Source organism: Zalophus californianus, chromosome 13, assembly GCF_009762305.2.
Source record: "Zalophus californianus isolate mZalCal1 chromosome 13, mZalCal1.pri.v2, whole genome shotgun sequence".
Taxonomy (NCBI): domain Eukaryota; kingdom Metazoa; phylum Chordata; class Mammalia; order Carnivora; family Otariidae; genus Zalophus; species Zalophus californianus.
In genome coordinates this window covers 77591417-77615401 of record NC_045607.1, presented here as the reverse complement: position 1 = coordinate 77615401, position 23985 = coordinate 77591417, and the positions used below count along the sequence as shown (strand labels likewise).

The following is a 23985-nucleotide window of genomic DNA, read 5'->3' as shown; positions in this document are numbered from 1 at the left end:
CTCTTTGACCAGAGTCCTTTTGCTGGTCATCCTCGTTCGCCGTCACCTTCAGAAAGCCACTTAACTTTCAATATTTGAATTATTTTTCACGTGCAATTATAGTCTTTGTATTTGCCATGCGACTTTGCAAAAATTTAAGGCAAGCAAGCAACATAATTCTGGGCTAGCCCCTTGAGTTGCTCTAAGATGGCTGCAGGTTGTGTGACAGAAACATTGACAGTTTATAAAAGACTTTTGCTCTTCCTTAAGCTTTCCATGAATATTTTTTCTTTGCCATGAAGCAAACTTAGAATTGTCTATGATCCTAAGAAACTGCACTGCTTATTTGAACCCACCAGAGGCTACCACTATATACTTTCTTAATGTACTGTGCGAGATGGTTCTGTCTGGAAATCATTTGCTTCTTTTCATGTTGTTTCCTCAGAAGTATCCCCCAAGCCAAGGCAGAAGATATGTGTTCAGCTTTGTTCTAGAATTTGATATTGTGCATCTCAAAATTCCCTGTTGAATTCCTGCCACATTTGGCTAAGGAATCAGAGTGGATAGATAAAAATGCAAGAAATACCTGGGATTGTCTGATCGGGCTGCCATCGTTGGTTTCACAGGTTATTAACTGCACTAGGGAACCAAACTGAGGGGTTGGGTAGAGATGGAAATCCAGCCTGTGATCCACTCACCAAGCTGTGTGCCCCAGAGGGGGACAATGTCGACCTAGAAAAAGAACTACCTTTCTCTAGTTCATGGAGATCCCACATGGCCAGCGTGTTACACAGAATTCTGCTGTAATTCCTCTCGGAATTGTTGAAGGCATGAATATCTTTTAGAAGATACCTAGCCAGAGATGGTTTTGTTCATTGTAACCTTCAGCTGTTGCTTCAACCTTGACAGTCACAAAACCTCCTTTAGCAAACTAGCTCAGTGTTACTAGAGTCAAATAGAGTCTTCCAGTGTCTAGACAAAGTTCGAAGTAAAATCTTAGAATTTTAAGTGAGTGTGAGTGCTAAGTACAAATTTATTTATTCTTTTCATAGTCTTTTTACCTTCTCTCAACTTTGTGACCAAAAATGATTGATGCTTCATGAATTCAAATGTATAATCACCTCATCTGGGGCCAGTAGAAGATTCATATTTGGGGTGAAGCGTCCTTCTGAATATTGACATACGGGGCACAGACATAAAGCAGTGATGAAGGCTTTCTTCAAAGCTCATCATCAAGCTGTCATGTGAAGGTGCTCCTCACGGACCATCTTGTCTACCGTCTGTGGAATAGTTTTAAATGTGAAAGGAGCTACGTGATTGAGGCGCACAGGAGAAACTGATAGGAACTCGTACGTATCAGCTTGGATGCTGACACCAGTATTCCCAGCATAGATGGCATCACCCATTCTCTGCTCCAAATCTAACTTCCCATGACCACACTAAGTTGGTGGTAAATGGGTGCCGCATCAGCTGTGAAAACCAGTTCAGAATCCATAAGGGAGCCCAAGTAGATAAGAGGAAAAAATGGCCTTCTGATGACTCTTTTTAAAGTACGATTTTAGTAAAGATGGCGTAGTCCATCCTTGTTTTTTTCCTCCGGAGAGATCTTTATGTTGGTGCCAGACCCTGCAATATAAACCAGACCCAAAGACTCAGAAGGAAATCCCAAAAATGATTCCTGTCCTCACTAACTTCCTAAGGCCAGTGCATCCAGCAAGGTACTGTTACGTGCCAGGTGATTGCTTTGCAGAATCCATCTGGATACGTCTTCTGTGAAATAAATAGATCCAGACTTTTTTTCCCCTTAAAATCTCAATTCAAACTCTTTACACATGTTCACATCTTGCTAGCCTTAGGCATTTCAAAGCAATTAAACTTCTATCACACATCCCAATAATGGCTTCAACAGGCTTCGTTTTACGGCATTATACCAGAAGACATGGTACACTCTGATGTTTCCAGAGTCATCGTGCAAGAGCCAGAGAAGGGTGTTGTGATCACTGCTGGATGTTAACAAATGGGAAGTCGTTCTTTGCTACGCAATGCCATTCTGCCACCTACACGTGCCTGGCTAGCTCTAATAAAAAAAAAAAAATGGTCTAGCTTGAATAGGAAATAAAGGATCTTTTCCATGTTAATAATATCTTCACACTCAGAGAAAATCCCTGATAGAAATGACTAAAGAAGGTCATCCTCAGCAAGAATAAGGGAAAGGGTTATAGGCCAGATGTTAACTTTCCTTCCAAGCCCCACATATATCTTTTTCTGTCCAGGATATTTTAATGAGCTTTGAAGAAGAGAGCACTTTTTATGCAGCTGACTTGCAAAAGACAAAGAGGATAAAAATGTTCCCGTGTTCATCTGTGATGGATAGATAAATTTTTGAAATGTCTCCACTCCCTTTGCCACCTCGTGATTCTGAGGATGATGCTTGATTTGAGAAATGAGTTGCAAGAAATACTGTGTGTCTTATAGACAACAGTAATCGACAGATATATACACGATGCAAAGAGATTCTGAACAATTGTGATTGAGTCTGTGTGACTTTGGGCAAGTTTTTTTAATGTTTATGAGGCTTATTTTTTCAGCTATAAAATGTGAATAATACTATTTTGCCAATAGGACTGTTCTAAAGATTTCATTAGTTAATACGTAATAAAATGCATACATAAGATAGTATTTTTACCTCCCATATAAACTTTCTTCTGGGCATCTTATTTCGGGAAGCATGCTTGCTACATTAAATGTACTTCAACTATAGAGCCAGTAAGATTAGACAAAATAGATAGATTTAAATGCATTAAACAGAACCTTTAGAGCATTTACTATCTTTCAACATTGTTACTGAGCTTGATATTGTATCTCAAGTCAGTCAAACCCAGATTCTGGCCAAGAATGAATAAACTTTAACTCTTTGAGTTATGTGCATCCACAGAAGAAAATATCTAGACCAACCTGTGCTCAGTGAGCGAGGAATATCTATAGGTTAATTAGGAAAACTTATCTTCCTAAAATACCTCTATAAGGGAAGCCAAAATGTGTGTGGTAGTCCGTATGAAAAGATATTAGCACAATCTGTAGAGCCAGCTTTCATTTCTTGTGCTGCTCACATGAGGGGAGGGGTATTGAGGAATCCTGCCTCCAGAGACTCAGACCCCACGTTGGAGATGCTAGCCTAATTAACCAGGCTTTATTAGCTGGGGTTCCAAGAGAGATGCCAGCCCCAATGCCCTCAGGAGGTGGCTCTCACCATGGGGTGCCTGGACCAACAACATCAGCATTACCTGGGAACTGGCTAGAAATGCAAATTCTGGGCCTTAATTTCTTCGATGTATTTTTTTTTTAAGAAAAATTTTATTTAAGTAGAGTTGACGCAATGTTAACATTCGTTTCAGATACACAGCATAGTGATTCACCTTCTTTATACATTATGCTGTGCTCACAAGTGTATCTGTCACCATAAGCAATTACGATATCACTGAGCATGTTCCCAATGCTGCGCCCTTTCTTCCTGTGACTTATTCATTCCATCACTGGAAGCCTGTAGCTCCCACTTCCCTTCATTCCCCCTCCCTCTGGCAACCATCGGTTTGTTCTCTGTATTTATAGGTATGATTCCACTTTTCGTTTGTTCATACATTTGTTTTTTAGAGTCCACATATGAGTGAAACCATATGGTGTTTGTCTTTCTCAGTCTGATTTATTTCACTTGGCACATTGTCACAAATGGCAAGACGTCACCCTTTTTATGGCTATGTAATATTCCAGTGTGTGTGTGTGTGTGTGTGTGTGTGTGTGTGTGTGTGTGTGTGTGTGTGTGTGTGTGTGTGTGTGTGTGTGTGTGTGTGTGTGTGCGTGCGCCCACCCCACATCTTCCTTAGCCAGTCATCTCCCTGTGGACACTTGGGTTGCTTCCATAATTAGGTTATTGTAAACAATGCTGCAGTAAACATGAATGCACATATTTTTTTCAAATCAGTGTTTTTCCTTTCTTTGGGTGAATACACAGTAGTGGAATTACTGGATCACGGGGTAGTTCTGTTTTTTAATCTCTTTAGGAACCTCCACAGTGTTTTCCACAGTACCTGCACCAGCTTGCATTCCCACCAGCCGTGCACAAGGGTTCCTTTTTCTCCACAATCCTTGCCAACACTTGTTGTTTCTTATGCTTTTTTATTTTAGCCAATCTGACAGGTGTAAGGTGATCTCATTGTGGTTTTGTCTTGCATTTCCCCGATGATGGGTGATGTTAAGTGTCTTTCCATGTGTCTCTTGGCCATCTGTTTGTCTTCTTTGGAAAAAAATGTCTATTCAGGTCCTCTGTTCATTTTTTAATGGGATTGTTTGGGATTTTTTGGTGTTGAGTTGCAGAAGTTCTTTATATTGGACCTGACTTTAAAACCACTAATCAGTGGGACCTAGCAGCATGTGCTTTGACGAGTCCTCTGGGTAGTTCTGATGCTCACACAAGTCCAGGAACCACTGACCCTAGTCCTCCGCTGCGTGTAGTGACTCACCTTTTCCTGTGCATTTAAGCGGGGCCAGTCAAGTACCATCCTTAGAAGAAATGAAAACATAAAGTCTCAAATCATTTCTTTTTTCCAGAGTTTGGATAGGGAATCCCAAACTTGAAAAGTGCCCTCTAAACATCCCTTTAAAAATTAATTAAAATTTAAATTAAAATCACATGTAAACCATCATATCTCTTGTCAGTCACTTGGCCCTTTGCACCCAGCTACACTCAATCTCTTTTCTGTCAATTGGACTATAACCCTCTGTTTTCAAACTTGGTATCCCCCCCCCTCTCCCGCCCCCACCATCTTGGAAGAAAAACAAAAACAAAAAACCTTTTCCATTATCCTGCTGCCTTCCTTCGGTCCTCCCTTATACAACTACAGATCCCCCGCAAGTAGTCTGAATTAGCTGCTTCCACTTCCTCACTGTGGAGCCCCTCTGTAATTCACTTCCACCTTTGAAGTGAAATTACTCTGTGAAACTCTCAACCATCTCCTGTTTGCCAAATCAAAAGTCTCTTGCTTTCCTTTGAGATTTCCTGCTTTTGATCTACGCAGTCCAGATCGCTTGCTTGCCTTGCCCTGCCTTGCCTTTTGTGATGCAAACCTAGAGCCCTTGTTCTCTGACATTTTAATGATGCCTGTCTCTCCCTTCTTTCAACTTAGCCATTCCCTGAGGTCTGTGGCTTGAAGAGTTCTGGAGGGGATGCACACACTCTCCCCCCCCCCCCCGCCCCCCGCCGCCCTCTCTCTCACCACCTCTTAATTCCTCAGCTCCCCCTGACCCACATCTCTGCGTTTCTTTCAGTTACAAGTATCACCTCCTTATTAATGATTTTCAGTTCTACATCGCCAACGTTGTCTTCATCCTTTACCAATCTAGAATCTCTACGCAGGGCTTCCCCTATGTCATTGCAAATTCAAAACTCCGGAAACAGAATCTGTCAGTCATCTTTTACAAAACAACTTCTCCCCAAAATGTACCTCTGTCATCAGGGGGGACTCTTTTTTAGATCACCCTGTTCACCATCTTCCTTCTCCCTCTCCTCAGTCTCCCACTATGTGTGAGTTGTGACATTTCATTGCCCCCTCCTTAGCTGACCTCTCGTTTCATTCAGTTTGTCCATAACCATAACCTGGTTTACAATCCCTCGTGCCTGCACCCTTGAAATAACCAGTTCTCTGCTTGCTTCCTTCTAGCCTTTCATAGCCTATATACCAAGGCCAGATCACTCGTTCTAGAATATCAGTTGACTTATGTCATTTCCTTGATCATTGGCTACTCACTGCCTGAGGTCGAAATCCACCCATGGAATTTCAGGGCCACACAGCTTTCTTGAGGAAGCCACCATTCCGAATCTCCTGCTTTCATTACTTAGCCCCAAATATACCTTCGTGAATCCACATCTTACTTAAGGATTGAAGAACCATCTCAAGTCTTTTTCTTCTAAGAGAATACACAATCCTCATTAATGGCCTATTTTTCTGAGAGTTTACAGGAATTTCCATGTTGTTGTCCCTAAAAATGATGTGAGTTTTATGTAATTGAAAAGGAAAGTTCATGAGAAGCCTTATATAGTACTTGAAACTTGGAAGGATAAGTGGTGGTTGTCCATCTTCTTTGTGTTTTGCGACCATCAAAGCAACAGTGAGTAATGGCTCCCTATCACGTGAGCCATCGATGAAATAGCCATGTCTTTACAACCACTGTTAACCACTAACTGTGAAAATGCACTCACTGGAAATTAACATTAACCAGAATTTCTACTCCTGCCTTTTATGAGAATGTAAGGACAAAGCAAATAAAAAGGAAAAATTAAATGAAGAGTTACCTAAAAATAATACGTAAATGATTCACAAATAGGAATTTTGACTGCTGGTTCATCCGGATCCCAGGCTGGTAACTGCTTGCTCAAGTTACACACCAAGAAGATCTAGGCTGGTGAGCTGATAAATGGTCAGTTTAATGTTCAGTTAGCTTTTACCTGAAGACTCTTGTAGCACGTTTTAGATCTTGTTTTCGTCTTTATCCAAACAATCTTAGTTTCCTAAAACAAGCGCAGTTGTGATCTGCATGGACCCTGGGATGCATGGCTAGCTCTCTCCAAGCTGGTAAAATGTTTTCTTACCTCCATTCGAGAAATACTAGTCAATTATCTTAAGCAAATGACTTGCTTATTATAACCACATTGGAAGCAAATTAAAAGGGAATGGCCAGAGAAAAGAAAATAATTTGATTTTTTTCTTCTTAAAATAGGAAGAGGTCCTTGAGAGAAGGCTGGTATATCTCCTTAACTCTGTAAATTTAAAAAAAATCTAATAAAAAAATATCTTTACATATGCCTATGTAATATAATACATCGTGTGTATATCCTCCTGTATGTAATGAAGTCCATCACACATGGAGAAACCCTCACCAGTGTTTTCCTCAACTCTTCTTACTTCGTGTCTGTGTAATGATGAGCCTGTCAGACTCCCTGCAGCTCCTGGCCAAACCCATCCCAAGGGGAGCTTTGAAGTGCAGACCCCGCCGACAGCCAGGTACCAGTGTCTGAAAACTTCCCACATGCAAGTCCTTAGTAGCGCCAGTGATGGCTGGCATGTTTGGATCTGGCTGGAGTTGTGAGTAGAGCCTGAGATTTTAGGAAGAGCGAGGGGAAAGATAAAAAAAAAAAAAAAAAAAAACAAGCCAGGCACAGTAAGGCAGGTGTCGACTCCATTCTCCTGCCCCCAGGGAGCCTGCATTTTGCACCATGGGGACAGAAGAAAGCCCTCTGTCGTTCTGACTTTCTAAGAAGCTTAGGTGCCTTTCACCCTGAAATCTTTTAAAAAGGGTATGTAAGGAAGAGATTGATGTCGGAGAAAGGGGTTAAGAAAAGGGAAGACGTGGGTAATTCTGGAAGCATCCTCCTTCCATCTGTCCGAGATATTTAGGTGTCGAAATGCTGACAGGAGGACTGAAGAGCTTTACTCTCCACTTTTTCATCCTTAGGAATCTTACGTTTTATGTTTTCCCATTTAGCTATTTATTTTTACTTGCAAAGGGCAGCACTTCAGCGGCGACCTAAGGCAAGTGTCCCGGGCCCTCTCCTGTTTCACCCCCTCCTCCTGTTTCCCACATTTGGCTTGGTTTGATTAACTAGCGCGGGGTCCTGGGTGGGAGCATCTCTCAGAGCAGGTGGTTCAGCGCAGTGAGGATCAAAGAACCCAAAGGTGCAAGGCCTCCAAAGCTGCAGGACCTCTTTGATCTCAGGTTGGAGTCTGTCCCCACACAGATCAAGCAGTCCCCCCTCAAGACAGGAATTTGCGTAACTACCTTTTAGTCTGGTGGTTTACTGACAGGTAGATGAGAATAGCAACAGCCTGATTGAGGGCAGAGGATACCCCCCCATCGTGGTTGGCTCGCAGCTCCCCGGCAGTCTGCTCTCACCCCCTTATTTCCTGCCATGTGTTTACCACGAATGCCCATCCCCTGCTGACCACTCACCCCACACACCACCCACACCAGGCCTGCTGGTTTCCTCCTCGCCCCAGGAAACCACACGCAGACCTGGTGATTATTTAACCAGGAGGCCGTCAGCTCACATGTATGGAGCGTGTTCCCGGCACCAGGCTCTATCAGGTTCCTTCATCTCCATTGTCTTTTTCACTGATTTTGTACTCTTTTCAAATCTGTTTAGTCAGTGCTTTTAATTGTTTCCTAGTGAAATCATTAAGTTCCTCTTATCTCATGCCTGCCTAAGAACACATACCATTTTCTGTTTCTTCTGGACCCCCACTGAGGTGACTATCTAATAGTTGCTTCACACCCCCATGGGTGATACAATAACTAATGAGATAAATTATTTGGGTGTATTGAAATTGGCCCTTTCTAATAATCGAATAATGGAACCTAATTTATCAACCATGTTTCATATCTTGGTGATTATGTGCCTCGTAACAAACACAAATATAGTCCAAGGTGCCTGTACGCCCTCGGATCACTCAATTATTGGTATTAAAAGATGGGAGAGTTCAAAAGCTTAAAAAACAAAAACCTTTTTTTAACCAACCAAGTCTTTTATTATAGAGAGACTGCTTTACTAATAGTCATTTTAGAGTCATCGTGAACTTTCCATTCATTGTAATATTAAAAGAAAGAAAGAAAAGAAGGAAGGAAAGAAGGAAAGAAACGCTTTAAAATGGCTGGCTCCAGGGCCGCCTGGGTGGCTCAATCAGTTAAGTGTCTGCCTTCAACTCAGGTCATGATCCTGGCATTCTGGGATCCAGCCCCGCGTTGGGCTCCCTGCTCAGGGGGGGACCTGCTTCTCCCTCTCCCTCTGCTTCTCCCCTCTGCTCTCTCTGTCAAACAAACAAACAAACAAACAAACAAATAAAATCTTAAAAAAAAATAGCTGGCTCCCGTAAGGATACTCCACTAAAAAGACATAAAAGTATCCCAAATTTCACTGGTTATAGCTTCCTGTGCTCGGGAACTTTAAATTTTTTTTTTTCCTGCTGAGGTTTCTAGCTTTTCTCTGGAATTGTTAAGGCCTCCAAGCTAGAGCTCTTGTTTCAGCTGAGTGTATCTACTTCCAAACTATGCAGTCATTTCCTTACGGGCTTTAGGATTAGCTTCCCTCAGCACTTCTGGTCTCATCAGAAAGTAGAAATACACCTGCTGGAGAACATTATCTATTTTCTTGCCTTCTGTCATTCATCTAGCTGGTTGCAAGCAGGGAAGCCTTCAGATTCCTTGGAATAAAAACTAGTTATACTTCTGGCACCAGACAGTTCCACTTTTCTCTGCTTATCTGCATAAACAGTCATGCAACCTAATGAGGCAAATATAATGTTATTCAAGTATTGCAGAGTCCCTTTTTTCAGCTTGCCCAGCATCATTCTCCTTCCTGAAATCTACCTCAGTAACTTTGCCTCAAGATCTTTAATTACTCTGTAAACATGCTTTGTTCCCTCGATAGCTTTCTAAATATTGATTTTTGAATCTTAATTAATGTTCAGACTATTAATTGAATGTTTGCCACCCACACTTAAAGAAATGAAAATTCCGTATGAGATGCTTGGTTTCCTCCTCACACCGTTATTAGTATCTAACTTCATAGAGTTTTGAGTTTTATACAGAGCTTGCCCAGAGACGGCTCTACTTGATCCTCATAAGGTTATTTTCAGGCTCAGGTTTTGCTCTGAGCTTGGCATGAGAAGTGTGCATAAATAAAACTCATTTAGGTATGGATGGCACAACAAGTTGTTCGCCTGGTATATTTGCTCTAATCGTAATTTTTTTAAATGTGAATATTGGCTCTATACTTAAACAAATTTGGTGCATTAATGAAGACTTTACAGAAGTCAGTGATAAAAAGCACAGAGCTCCAGATTCCCCTTATAATTCTCATGTAAACACTTTATGCCACTTGGTGAATTAAATAAAATTTCTCTTCTGTCAGTTGCGTTCATTCACTTTTCAAGTACATACAGAAGGTCTCCTCTTAGCCAGGTGTTCTGCAGACTCTGGTGGCTGTTCATACTTCCTGTGGCCCATCACAGTAACCGTGTGAAGGCTAAGGTGACTTGACCCAGATAGTCACCAAAAGAAAGGTCTGTTTTGGGGGCGCCTGGGTGGCTCAGTCAGTTAAGCGCCTGCCTTCAGCTCAGGTTATGATCTCAGGGTCCTGGGATCGAGCCCCGCATGGGGCTCCCTGCTCAGCTGGGAGTCTGTTCTCCCTCTGCCTGCCGCTCCCCCTGCTTGTGTGCTCTCTCTTGAATAAATCAATAAAATCTTAAAAAAAAATTTTTTTTAAAAGATCTGTTTCTGAATTTATAGGATATTTTAGGGTATGAAAACTTTGTGTTATATTTTAAAAAATTGTATGTCAGTTATAATCATATCTTTAAAAAAATATTAATCCTTCCAAATTACTTAATAGCTATTTCCCCGGTTGACATCATGTTTTAAAAGAGTTCATCTGCCAAATGCGTTCATTGGGTGATTATTTTCTCATTAGTATTTACTGAAAACCAAACAAATAATTGCCACTCTGAATAAATGGAGTTGATATGTTGCCAACAGCACCACCCCCCTATAAAAAGATGTACATTTATTTTCTTTTTTTCTTAGGCTGGGGATCATGATTGTGGACAAATACACGATTTCCACTATTTTAAAAAACTAAAAGTCTCCATGACTGAATGGCCTTTACTGATCTAATGGAATTCCTTCATTTATTAATATTCTATTAATACGGTGTTTTTTCCATTCACCTGCCAGTTTGTAGTTTAACTGGAACTAGCCAGCCTCTTTTCTGAACGTCTCCTTCGAGTGTTGCACGAATGGACATCGTCTCTGGAGGGTAGGAATTGACTCAGAAAAGGAAACAAATTTATGGCTTTCATAAAGACTCAAGGTGCTTTTCTACTTAACTCAAGTGGTTGTTTCTCAGGCCTGAAGTGTTCGCTGTATTTGATGACTCTAGGTGTTAATTTATGTCCTAATGGTTGTTAGGGTGACAGTTATTGGGGATGGGGGGCAGCGCAAGGGCAGCTGAGCCAGAGTCCAGGCAGCCCTCATGTCCCCCCCCCCCACCCGCCAAGTTCCCACCCAGCCTCTTCCCCTCCCCCCACTTGCCAGTCAAATCTTTGATCTTTTTTTCCCTAAACTGAGATCAAATGATAAGTTGTGCTGGTTCACAACCGCTTGACACTAGCGTGGGGATATTTGGGTACCGTGCAGAGTTAGAGAGCCTGGCATAGCAAAACGTGTTTGGCAATAATTTCAGGTCCTCTAGGGAAAACAGTGCCTTGGACTATTCATGATGAAATGATACAGATCATTGCCTGTATTGATGGTTAAGTGATAAGTGAGAACCTGGGATTTCCGTGAACTTGCATAAGAGATCTCGACAATTCGGTTTCCTTAAACCCACACTTGACCTTTCTCCTATAACACATGGGTCACCTGTAGACTCTGTTTTAACTGAGGAGGTGCAATCTCCTCGCATCATGTCCTGTAACTAAAACTAAATATCTAGAGTTGTTGATACAGACCTGTTAATACACAGTTAGCAATTTGTGATGAGGTTATTGATGAGTTTCGCTTTCTTCATTTTTTCTGGATGTATTTCCAGGTTTTTACAATGAATATACATTTCTTTTTAATCAAGAAATAATCATTTATAAAAGAAGTTACAAAAGTACAAGTATAAGAATCCCACATATATTCTTGCTATCCCTAGGTAGGTTTTACTCAGTATGTCCTGTCTGAGTACCTGAGAGTATAATAATGAGCCCTTACATTTGTATAGGTCTTGATGAAGAGTTTCTCACATGGGACAAATAACAATACTTAATCAACTCAGTAATGGTGACGGGATAGCCAGTCATATCACAAGGAAATTGTGGGTTAGCTATTTTATCTCATTTGCCAAAAATTAGCAAATTAGCAGAGGTAAAGCAGTATTTCCGAATCCTAACACAGTTTTCCTTTTTTATATGCAATCATTTTTTTCCATGTGTATAAAGTTCTGCTAAATCCCATGAAACATATGAGGAAATATAAGTCCTAGTTCCTGCCATCAAGCAGGTTACAATATAGTTGGGGTACAAAGATAAGTGCTGACAGAATTAATTAGTAATTTAATTAATGACGTAATTAAAAGTGCAGTGTGTAATACAATGCCTGGCACATAGAAGGCACTCACGCAATGTTGGATGGATGCACAGATGCATGGATGTGTGGGTAGATGGATGGCTAGATGTGCAGAAGGGCAGATGGACTGACAAATTGATTATAGTTATAGGGACTTGAAAAGAGAAAAGTTCCTTCATGACAGATGGCTGAGTTTCTCTAAATGTCTATTGACTTTTATTGGTCAGAGGATTTTTCAAGGAGAAGACAGACTAGCTAAGACTTCCAGAACTTAGGAGTAGAATGCGACTCTGCAGAGAGCAGGAGGGAGGGAATTCCGGGCCAAGGTCTCAGCATGAGCCAAAGCAGTGAGGCAGAAAGAGCAAGGTATGACTGGGAACTGTAGAGGAATGGAAGGAACCCTAAAGCCCGGGTTTTGGTGAGGATGTTGTTGTGCAAGTAGAATGGGATGATATCATAGAGTGTCTTGAATTTCAAGCGGAAGTACTGAAATAATCCATAAGCATGGACAGCGACAGACATTTTCATGTAAAACAATGTTATAAGGAAAATGTTTTAGGCAACAAATCTGGTAGCAATATGACTTTGTGTTAAATATAAAGATAGGAGACGGTTTAATACAGGGTGGAGATTTTTTAAGTATTCGCCGGGATTTTAAAGTATTTTTTAAAAAGAACTACACATGTGGATATTGCTATATCATCGTTAAAATATTCCTATATGTAGGAAACAAACTGAGGGTCGCTGGACGGGAGGGGAGTGGGGGGATGGGGCAAAAAAAATTAATTAATTTTAAAAAATATTCCTATATGTGATTGAAATTTCTGAGACCGTTATATCAAATTCAGATTTAGATCAATAGGTGTTCCTACTGAGAACCAAAAGATTACAACATTCGAAGACACTGGCATAAAAGTCTAGAGGCCTCCGAATATTGCATGCATAAAGTTTAATCAATCTTTCATATGCTGGAGGAATGGTAATAATTGTTGTCTTCCGAGATGTTCGGCCTAACTCCTGGATATGTCAGAAAACTGGTATTTCTTGCATGTACGTTCTTGCTGCACCAGGAGAGGGTGTAGAGACTGTCCCTTCTCTTTAAACCTATTCATTATCTTACAAAATTGATGAGGTCATCACTCGAAGTGGTTAACAATTAAGGCCTTGGAGCAAAACTCCGTGGGTTAGAATCCAGCTCAACCACTGAAATGCTACTCGGTCTTAGGTCTCTCTCTGTTCCTCAGTGTTCTCGTCCCATGAATGATGATCACAATAGCACCAACATCTTAGGATCGTGGAGGGGGTTACATGGAGAAAGACAGTCTAGTGCCTGCCACGTGGTAATAATCCATAAATGATAGTCCTGTTACTAGTCCTAATACATCATCACTGAATAACAGACATCTGTTTTATGATCTTGTTAAGTTTGTTCACATGTGTTGTTTTATTTGTCTTTTGTTTTTTAATCATGCCTAGAAAGAACGCTAGGATCCCATAGGAATGTGTCTGGGCTCTCGGCCAGAACTCAACATAGACAGCCTAGGTTGATCCTAACTTCCATGAAGCTGACCAGCCTCTTGCCTCCCATAGTGAGCCACCTGTATGGATTTGGACTGATGGATGCGGAAGCCATGGTGACGGAAGCAGAGAAGTGGACCACTGTTCCTCAGCAGCACGTGTGCGTGGAGAGCACAGACCGACAAATCAAGTAATGCTCGCGGCAAGCAGACGGCGTAGCAATTTCCTGAAAGAGATCAGCACAAGTGGTCCAGACGGCCCTTTGTTGTCCGTGGAAGCCAAAAGCTTGTGTCTTTTTTTTTTTTTCTTCTAACATAATTGTAAAATTCTCATAGAACGTCTAGGATGCTAAGCTGTTAAATCCACATAATAGGACCCAAGGATCCTTAAAAGCATCTCTTAACAGGGGATTTGGAGGACCCTTACAGGCAGACGTTCTTAAGATTTCAACTCAGCCAGTATTTCTATTTCATGGTGCAAGTGTTCTCCCTAAGCTAGAGTACTCCAAAAACCTAAACCTGATAGTCTGGAAACTGAACCCTATAACGTGTAATTACGAATTATTTTTAGCATGGTATATAAAGGTAACAATAGGTTGGAAGTAAAACAGATAGAAAATAAGAAGTAGGGGGCATATCTTTCCTATGGTTCAATGACAGTCTCAGAGAGTGAAATTCAAGTTTTGACCACAAAGGAAGAAGGAGAGTCAGCCATAGGAACAACAGCAAAGCAAAAAAAAAAAAAAAAAAAAAAAAAATTTCAGGCAGAGTCTCTGAGGTGGGAAACGAATCACCCCCAAGGTGAACTGACGTCAGTGTGATGGGAGCCCAGTGTTCATGGGGGACGGTGGAAGCTAGGGAAGAAGCCAGGAATGTTCAGGCCAGTGGAGGCCTGTGCCCCATGGGTTACAGAGCAAGGAAGTGGTAGACCAGGGATTTGAACCAAGGTCATGGCAATCCCCAAGCCTCCCCCATACCACCATACCCTCTACCAGTAGTCTGAAAAGGATATTCCATAGATGAGCAACATCACTGTCACCTGGGAACTTGTGAAAAATGCACATTCTTGGAGCCCACCTCAGCCTCAAACAGACATTGTGGGCAGGGGCTCAGCACTCTGCGTTTTAACAAGGTGATACCCTCAAGTTCGAGAGCCCTCCCTGCAGGAAGATAAAAGAACCTTAATTCCCCCATTTTCTCTCACTTGCATCTTTCCCACTCTCTAATAACCAGAGTTAATCCCTGAAGTGACCTTGGGTGATGGCACTCTGTCGTTCAGTATCCAGCCACCAGGGGTTTGTAGTACATCGCGTCATCATTCCGGGCCCGCAGGTTTACCCAGCCTGGCTCCGGCGTGCGCTCTGCTCACACTCTTTCTCTCTCTGTTGCAGGACCATTCGCCCCAACAGTGCGGTGCGCTCCATCTACAAAGCTTCGGGCTGTTCCGATAACCCCAACCACCACGTCAACTACCTGGAGCACGTAGTTGTGCGCATAACCATCACCCATCCCAGGAGGGGAGACCTGGCCATCTACCTGACCTCGCCCTCAGGAACCAGGTCCCAGCTTTTGGCCAACAGGTACTGTGATGGCCTCTGGCAACATCAACACTCAGCTGCTGTGGAAGGTAGAAAGCGTCACCTGCTCCTGACTCACTAAGAACTAAGGGGGCACGTAGATGTCAGGATGGGACAGTCAGAGCTCTTACTGCCCATACATAAACGAGGGAGTGCCGGGGCGCCGGGGTGGCTCAGTCGGTTGAGCGGCCGACTCTTGATTTCGGCTCAGGTCATGATCTCGGGGTCCTGAGATCAAGTCACACGTCGGGTTCCGCACTCAGCAGGGAGTCTGCTGGAGATTTTCCTTCCCTCTCCCTCTGCCCCTCCCCCCTCTCTAAAATAAATAAATAAAATCTTTAAATAAATGAGGGAATGTAAAACTGCCTAGAATCTGTAGGAATGGGACAGTGTAACATTTAATACTTGGGTAATATCGCAAGGATGCCGCAGAAAAATTGAAGGCCACCTGTTGTTTATCCTAACGAGGAAATGCAGAGCACTAACTCCTTAGGCCTTTGAGATTCTCTCCCCTGCCCAAAAATGTCTGCTGGAATTTGTTACAGATTAACTGAATCCTCTTGCCCAGGCCTTGTCCAACCTTAAAGGAAGTTCTATTTGTTTTAAAACAGGTGTGGGCAAATTTTTTCTGCAAAGAGCCAGTTAGTAAATGTTTTGAGCTTTGCAGGCCATGTTTCTGTGGCAACAGTTCAGCTCTGCCTCAGAGCCCAAAAGCCCCTAGGCAGTGTGAATGAATGGGCATGGCTGTTTTCCAATAAAACTTTATTTACAGAAACAGGCAGCAGGCTGGATTTGGCTTGAAGACTTTAATTTGCTGACCCGTATTCTAAAGGTTGGCCCTTTAGTCTTTATTGCTCAAGAGGGTACTCAGTTTCTCTTCTTAGCCTCTTGCCTTTTCCCTGCTTCCTCCAAACACTGAGCCAGGAGGTAGCTGTATTGCCACGATCCTGCTGAAAGGCCAGAATGTCCTAGCACCAGTTTTCTTTTGCTCCATAGGTTTTTGAATGGTTGGGAGCATGGGCAGCAGGTGCTTGTCAAAAAGTGGGACCAGAATGGGAAGATGTCAGGTTGTCTTAAACACTTCATCCCCTCTATGGTTCTAACATATGAACCACAGCCAGAAGCCTAATTGCTTCTTCAGTTTGATCTTTTTTCCCTCCAAGACGAACACATAATGGGAGCAAAAGTCTTATTATGAACGGCATATAGAGTCCAAATGAGAGCCAGGCTTTTATGCAGACATAACCACCTGCCCACATAGCCAGGTGGCCGGGGCGGTGGTGGGCTTTGTTAGGACTGACAACAGACCAGCGGGGTTGAGAGGCCAGGGGCTGATGCAATCCTGCAGAACCAAAAGCAAGACTGAGCCAGTGCCAGTTGCTCTGCAGAATCCCCAACTTCATCTGCTCTAGCACTGGGACAGAGAGAGAGAGCACTAGCAATTCTGGATGACAGTAACTGGGAGTCCAGAACCCGAAATCTTTCATTACATTTGACCTCTGTGCTTGGCCGACTCATGTTCTTTAAAGCCTAACGTCCTCCACTGAGGCGTGGGAAAACGTGGGCTTCGTGCCTTATGCAGCGCAGCTCTGCCAGGATAAGTGGATGCAGGCGCAGAGAAGGGCAGGCTGCTTTGGCCTCCGATTCCTGGACGTGCCACCCATGCCGTGCCCCCGCCGCAAGCAGGGGTCAGTGCTGCTTTCCAGCGGACGACGCCTTCCGATGGACAATTCTGCAACTAGGAGGTCACCCCAGCTGTTGCTACTGAAGTGAGGGAAGACCTTTTCCTCCGTTGTTCTTTCTTTTCCTTTGCCTTCATTCATCTTTGTTAAACTTGAAGGAGTATCCGGGTGAAACACGGCGGCTCAAAGGTTTGCCTCACGCATGTGCGGCTGAGGCCCCTTGGTCGTCCTCTGTTCTAGAAAAACTGTCCCTTCACGGTCGCTGGGGGCTTGGAAAACTCAGAGTCCTCAGGCTTTCTGGGCTTTTCCTGCCTACTGCAGCGTTTCTAGTTGGCCTGCCCCCGGAGTGACTTCAGGCAGGAGGCTGGGAAGCAGAGGGGTTGTGGCCCCGTCGCCGGATTTGGTGGACTGTCGCGGCGCGGGCTTCAGTTCGGCACACACGCGCAGGAGCCGACACCTGCTTGGCTCTTTGCCGAGTGCCCAACCCGGCACTGCGGCCTGACCTATGCCAGAGAAAAGAAGCACGTATTTCAGATGCGCAGTGACCAGCGGTGGTGAAGTTGACCTCAGTCTCTGCCATCAAGACCCCCCTGGGAATAAAGTTGCTACCCGGCGTGTGACTTCTCTGGAACGTTTTCTCCAAGGGCTGCTCTTTTGTATGTGTTTCATCTCAGTGCTGAAAGGAAGTAGCCACCCAAAGGCGGTGGGCGAACCGGAGGGGCAGAAGGGCTGGAGACACCCTGGAGGTGTAAAGGATGTTATGAATTCATTTGTCCGCCGTTCCCCAAACACATCACTCTAAACAGCTGACCCCTGAAGCCTAAAACAGTGGCACCCAGTCCCAAAAGCACGTGTGGCGTCCGGGGCCAGACTGCCCTGACCTTGCTGTGCTTGATGCTAGGAGCAACCCTTCAACCGAAGCCGTTAAGGACCGTTTCTTTTGGCATTTTTTTTTTCCTTCTAGCATGTTCTGAAGCTTTCCTCTTATGAGAGGAAATCTCTACTCAGAACCTTTTAGTCTCTGACCTAGGGGCCAGGAGTCTTTGTGTCCCCTCACCGTGGCCCTGTTTCAAGGCCCCTTGCCTGGATTAGGAGCTGAGGACGAGCAGCATAGGAGAGGGGTGGGGACAGGCTGAAGGGAAGGCCTACTCCCCTCCTGGTGTCCTTCACGTTGGCCTGCAAGGCAATAATACTTCCTCAAGGAAAGGTGGATAGGTCAGGTTCTGGAAGGAAATTGTGTGTCAGAGATTATTAGTGAGAGCAATAAATGGTTCCCCGGTTGGACACTTATCTTTCTTCCAAAGAAGTCAAGATTTCTAAGGAGGACCACTTAGAAAAGTGGTAAAGCAAAGAATAGCATGTAGTTGAAAGAGACCTCTCAACGGTCACAACAGGAAGTTTCCTTATGTGAGGGGTCATTTGAGATGAAGAGGTAGAGCTGAGGTGGCCGAGAGCCGTCCCCGCGTGTTTCAGGGCTGTTGATCCCCACAACACAGCAATTCCTTGGGAATCGATTTTCTACAAGGTCGCTGAGCACTTGACCCGTGTGGGCCGTCTGGAACCCCTCAGTACCTCCCCGTCCCAGCTGACGGGCACTTGCTAGAACTCCCGTGGAGAACAGCTGTTGGAGGAAGCATCTGCAGGTGCTGGGCCCTGGAAGGCACTCGCAGCATTCAGAACTAGTCCAACATGAGCGTGCCCCATTAGCCCAGCATGCGAGCACCCCTGGCAAGCCAGGTTGATGGTGTAGTGGGTGGGAGCACTGAGTTCACAGAGTAGGCCTGGAATGGGCAAATGGTTCGTTTCTTCTAATCCCTTTGTTTTTTCCTGCCCTCCTGGTCCTCCCCTTGGCCTGTGCACCCTGCCTCACAAAAAGCCACACTGAATAATCAGCACAAATGCTTTACTTCTGGGGAGAATCTGGAGGTCTTGCATTGGCCAGGGGGGCATCTAGGAGGGCTTGGGTTCCTTTAACATGTTTTTAGACAGGCACAACTTTAGATTTAGCCTTTTTTTTTTTTTTTTATACCACCACGTATTCAAATTCTGCCTGTGTAAAAGTTTTCCAACAAAAGCTGGCTTCATCAGATTCTTCCTTCAGCTGCATTTGTTAGAATTATGAAAAGCGGTCTTTCTCCCCCTGAATCTCCCCTTCCCCACAAGTCAGTGAGTTTGAGATTTAGTGTAGCTGTAGTGGCCCTCTGTTCCAAATTTTGGCCTCTGACTGAAAGCTGAAACGTTTTTCCTTTTCTTTCTAAATTTGATTACATACGAATATCTCTGCTTCCAATTATGGTCTTAAGTAGAAAGAAGGTACACTTTCGAGTCTGCAAAGCCTATAGGCTTCTATAATTAAATATGTTTAAATGTGATGTTTATGTTTGAGTCATTTCTGTTGCTGCCCAAATGTTCAATGACAGACCATTGACATTTGTGAAGTATCATGCCAACTAAGTGCATTTGTGGCTTGCAGTAAAAATTAGACTTCTGCAGTGGAAATTCTACATTCCAATAAGGCCTCACCATGAGAACCCTCTTCCTTGCCCCAAAAGAAGGTAGAGCCTTTGGCGTTAGAGCTGGGCTTGTCTGGATTTCACCAATTTTTACGTTCGACTTTGAAAAGCAAGTCTCTCATCTAGAAAACAGATGCCGTGGTTAGTGTCCTCCTCACCTGGTTGTCACAAGCATTGAGTAGGATCACATACAGCAAGTCCTTAGCACCGCTTCTGGAACACACAGTAAGCACTTAATAAGTGCTAACCCTTATTTACACAGTGCTTCTTAAAGCACCTGGTGGATGACTCCATCAGACACAGAGGACTGGGCCCCTCTCCCAGAGCCTGATCCTGTAGGTCTGGGTGAGGTCCATGAATTTGCATTTCTAAGAAGCTCCCAGGTGATGCGGAAGCTGCCTGTCCACAGACCACATTTTCAATCTCACCAATTTAAAAGATCACCCAGCTTTTCATACAACATTCTTGTTATGTTCGTGTCCTCAAAAGACTTGTGGGCAGAACACTGCTGGGTACTGTGCGAGTAATTTACAAAGGCGTCTGTAATCGAAAACAGATACTTAGATAAAAGCCATCCACTCTTAAATGGAATAAATCTGCAAGATTATGTGCGTACATCATAGATCCACAAGAAGGAATGCCTTTTAGGCCTCGTCAGTAAGTAATAGCATGCAGGTTGAAAGTTTCTTTTTTCTTAAAAACTCATCTTTTTAGGTATTCCAAAGCTCTCGAACTAGTACCTCTCTCTCAATCTTTCTTAAAAAAGTAACTTCGATGAGGAGAGACAGGAAAACTTAATAGTGCATTTTAAATACCCTATTTCAGAAGCACATCATTTAAAACTCGCAAAAGCGAAACAGCTAAAGAAAATAAAAAACTGAATGACAATTAAGCCAAATGAGCGCTTCAAGCATTCTGTAAGTTCTACGTTAAATTACGATAAAGCCCTAAAAAGAAAATAATAATTATTTTAAGAGACAGAGAAAGAAAGAAAAAGGCAACTTCTAAAAATACCTGTCTAAAGTCTAATTCTGTAATGAACATAAATACTGTTTGGGGAGTAGTAGATGATTCTGAAATTAAGATCCCTTTATAACTTTAGAAATAATTATATGATAACACATAGCTGTCAGTACTTATAAAATGTCTTGTTATTTAGTTGCCATAACACCACTGAAGAATGTTGTAGCCTTGACACATTGGCTAGACTCTTTAAGTGAAAGGGGGAAGAAAGCTTACACTAATTATATGAGTTATTTCCTGAGTTAATTCCTCAGAAGGATGTACTACACTTAATGGCCGTCTTTTCTACCAGGCTTCATCCAAAGTAATTTATTTGAAAACCGCTCACAGGGATAGGGCTGTGGGGCACCATTTTAATAACTGGATGCATAATTTTTGCTACCACAGGCATATATCATTTCATCGAGCACATGATTACGAAGTCAACTTTGACAGGGTTTCACTGCAACAGGGGATGTGGATCGGCCATGGAGTTAATTACTCCAGCCTTCTGCACACTGGCCCTGCTTCATTGACATTTTATCCATGCTAATAACGTTGGCATGTGTTGGGTTTCTTCACTGTTGGCCCAGCGCAGACGTTCAGACTGGGCATTGGACTTTTTAGTTGATAAATGGAGACCACACAATGAGAATCTCTTTAGCTGGTGTCCAGTGCTTTGACACTTGCTTGTCTTGAGCAAGGGTGTTGTTTGCAACACAAATCGAATCTACTACCAGTGTTACCTTCTGTGATATACAGATGAGGCCGGGTTCATCACTGTTATGATGCCAAAAAATCGGGAATAGTTTAAGTGCTTAATCAGAAGAAAATAAAGAACAGGGTGAGATTAGAAACGTGAATGGCCAGCTAGTCGAAACAACAGCAGTAATCAGTGTCTATTTCTTTCCCCATCAACTCCTTTAGCAAAATGCAATGATCGTGTTTGGCTGCATTTTTAATTCGTCTCCTCAACTTTTATGTCCACATGAAATTAATGAGCATTCAGCTCTGCATAAAGGGAAGAGACCGGGGTGGGCAGCCGCTTAGCCAGATAGACAAAGCCCATTTATATTCGGGCTTTGAAACACTTATTTGAATGCTGATTATGGATATTTCTTCTTGGAACCCGGTTTATATTTAATTTGGGTTCCAAATGTGATTTAAAAGTGATTGGCAGCAATGGCATGATTTTCAAAGGTGGACAGGAAAGGGTAGAAGGGGAGAAACACAGGGTCCGCTAATCCAGCAGTCAAATAATTGAACCATGAGTAATTAGAAGTTGGCTACGGTTGTGGAAACAAGACTGCCCCTCATGTGATGGCAGCCTCAAGTCTCCTTTGTAGTTTTTAGACTTGAGGCAATGAGCCAAATGCTCTGTCTAAACTGTTTGGGAATTGCTTTTAAGTTTGGCACTCTTGGAAAGGTATTATGTGACAAGTTGTTGCTTCGGTGCCCTCAAATGGCACAATGGCTTCAGTGATCTCGAGCCTAAATCAGAACTCTGTGGGCTGAGAAGTGGTTCTAGATTGGTTTCTGCCTCCACGCATGTTTCTGTCAACATACTCCCTTTCGTAACATCTGTCTGAGAGGAAGGGAGATTTGAAAAGCCTCCTCCTTCCCCACCGCTGTTTCTCCTTTTCATCCAACATACCCACCCTCTGGGTTTATGTGAAGGACTCTTTGTATGTAAGTCAGTTATATGATGAGCCAGCAATTTCTTCCTGGCCAAGTCTAGTTTTAAGCCATAAGCTTATGAACCAAGCCCTGTTGTGGTAGTGCATGCATTATAGGATCTCCACAAAATGCACCATCCCTAATCTAATGAAGCTCTTTAATTGATCTTTTATACTAGGAAGACATTCATGTAAAGGAGCCACTACTTCCATCCCTGTTACCATGAGGGTAAGCCACCGCATCCAATATGGTTCTCATTGAAACTCCACACTCCTCTGTTCAGAACTAACCCTTATAGATAGTATACAGATATTCTGAAAAGGGAAAAAGGGGCTTCTCACTCATAGTAGCTTTGAAAATCACTTCCTACCATTAACCCCATTATGGAAATTAACAAAACATATTTGAACATCCCAGAGATCTGGGATGTTCTCCAATAAAGAAATCTGTTCGACTCTACCTCAGCCTTTCTCGAATTTTCCAACCGTGGGACACTCTGACAATGCCGATAAGTACTTGCCCATTTTCTTCTTCTAAGGGCTGAGGAACACATAGAGGTGATTTTCCTGTTTATTGAGTTTCTCTAGGGAAAGCTGGTGAGTGTCTGCCATTTACCTAATACATTGCAGTTATGCCAACCAACCCTTCAGTTTCAGGATCCAGCTGTCATTTTAGAGGGATCCTCAGACATATTGATAGAACGCTTTTGTATGTGAAAAGTCAGAATTCTAGTATATTATAAGGAGATTGAACTGGTTATTTTTGGTTTCGGAAGGGCACTTTTTCTCCCAATGGGAAGATATACATAGAATGTCAGATTATACCCACCAATTTCCTTGGTGAGCACGAAATTAAAGCAAGGAGAGTTGATTGCATGTTTTGAATAGCCATCAACATCCAGTTGCCATGAACTTTGTCTCCACGGAAGGACAGTTATGTCCCGGTAACTGGACATGGTTGTTCCTAAGACCATACTAGGGTTATTTTTGCCTCTCTGTTTGCCTCTCTAGCTCTCAAATTCTTTCTCTAGATTTATTATTTTTTCAACAGAAATAATTGATGCACATAATTTTTTTAAGTATTCTTAAAAAAAAATCAGTTTCTTGCCCCATCTTTTAGTTTTTAACCCTCTATGTCCCATCTCTATAGAAATCTTTAAGTAGGGTCTACACCCAACATGGGTCTTGAACTCATAACCCCAAGATCAAGAGTTGCATGTTCTGGGGCGCCTGGGTGGCTCAGTCATTAAGCATCTGCCTTCAGCTCAGGTCATGATCCCAGGGTCCTCCTGGGATTGAGCCCCGCGTCAGGCTCTCTGCTCAGTGGAAAGCCTGCTTCTCCCTTTCCCACTCTTCCTACTTGTGTTCTCACTCTCATTGTCTCTCTCTCTCTGTTAAATAAATAAATAAAATCTTTAAAAGAGCAAAAAGAGTTGCATGTTCTACTGACTGAGCCAGCCAGGCACCCCTCTATAGAAATCTTCTTAATATTTCTTTGGGTCGTCAATTCTATATAATGTGCTTATATAAATGATATGCCTCTTTCTTCATGTGCTCGTTTTATACATTATCTATTGACATCTCTTTATTCTTTTTTTTTAATTTATTTATTTGACAGAGACAAAGTGAGAGAGGGAACACAAGCAGGGGGAGTGGGAGAGGGAGCAGCAGGCTTCCCACTGAGCAGGGAGCCTGATGCGGGGCTCGATTCCAGGACCCTGGGATCATGACCTGAGCCGAAGGCAGATGCTTAACCGACTGAGCCACCCAGGCACCCTGACATCTCTTTATTCTTAATGAGGATTTTGTTTTCTTTTATTTAATGTTTTCATATTTTGTATCCCTCAGGATTTTATCACAGGAAACAATTCTAGCTGTTTCAA

The 23985-nt window shown here is 43.0% G+C and overlaps 1 protein-coding gene across 8 annotated transcripts in view; it reads left to right on the top strand.

Annotated features, from left to right (window-relative positions):
• PCSK5 (proprotein convertase subtilisin/kexin type 5) overlaps positions 1 to 23985 on the top strand; it is a 470351-nt gene that overhangs the window by 239418 nt on the left and 206948 nt on the right. For all 8 annotated transcript variants that reach the window (XR_003523749.2, XR_003523748.2, XM_027616047.2 and 5 more), the window contains exons 11-12: positions 13726 to 13843; positions 15044 to 15232. Coding sequence is in view for 6 of the 8 variants with exons in the window: in XM_027616047.2 (XP_027471848.2) it covers positions 13726 to 13843; positions 15044 to 15232 (307 nt within the window). In the remaining 2 variants the exon portion in view is untranslated. The remainder of the gene's footprint in view (positions 1 to 13725; positions 13844 to 15043; positions 15233 to 23985) is intronic.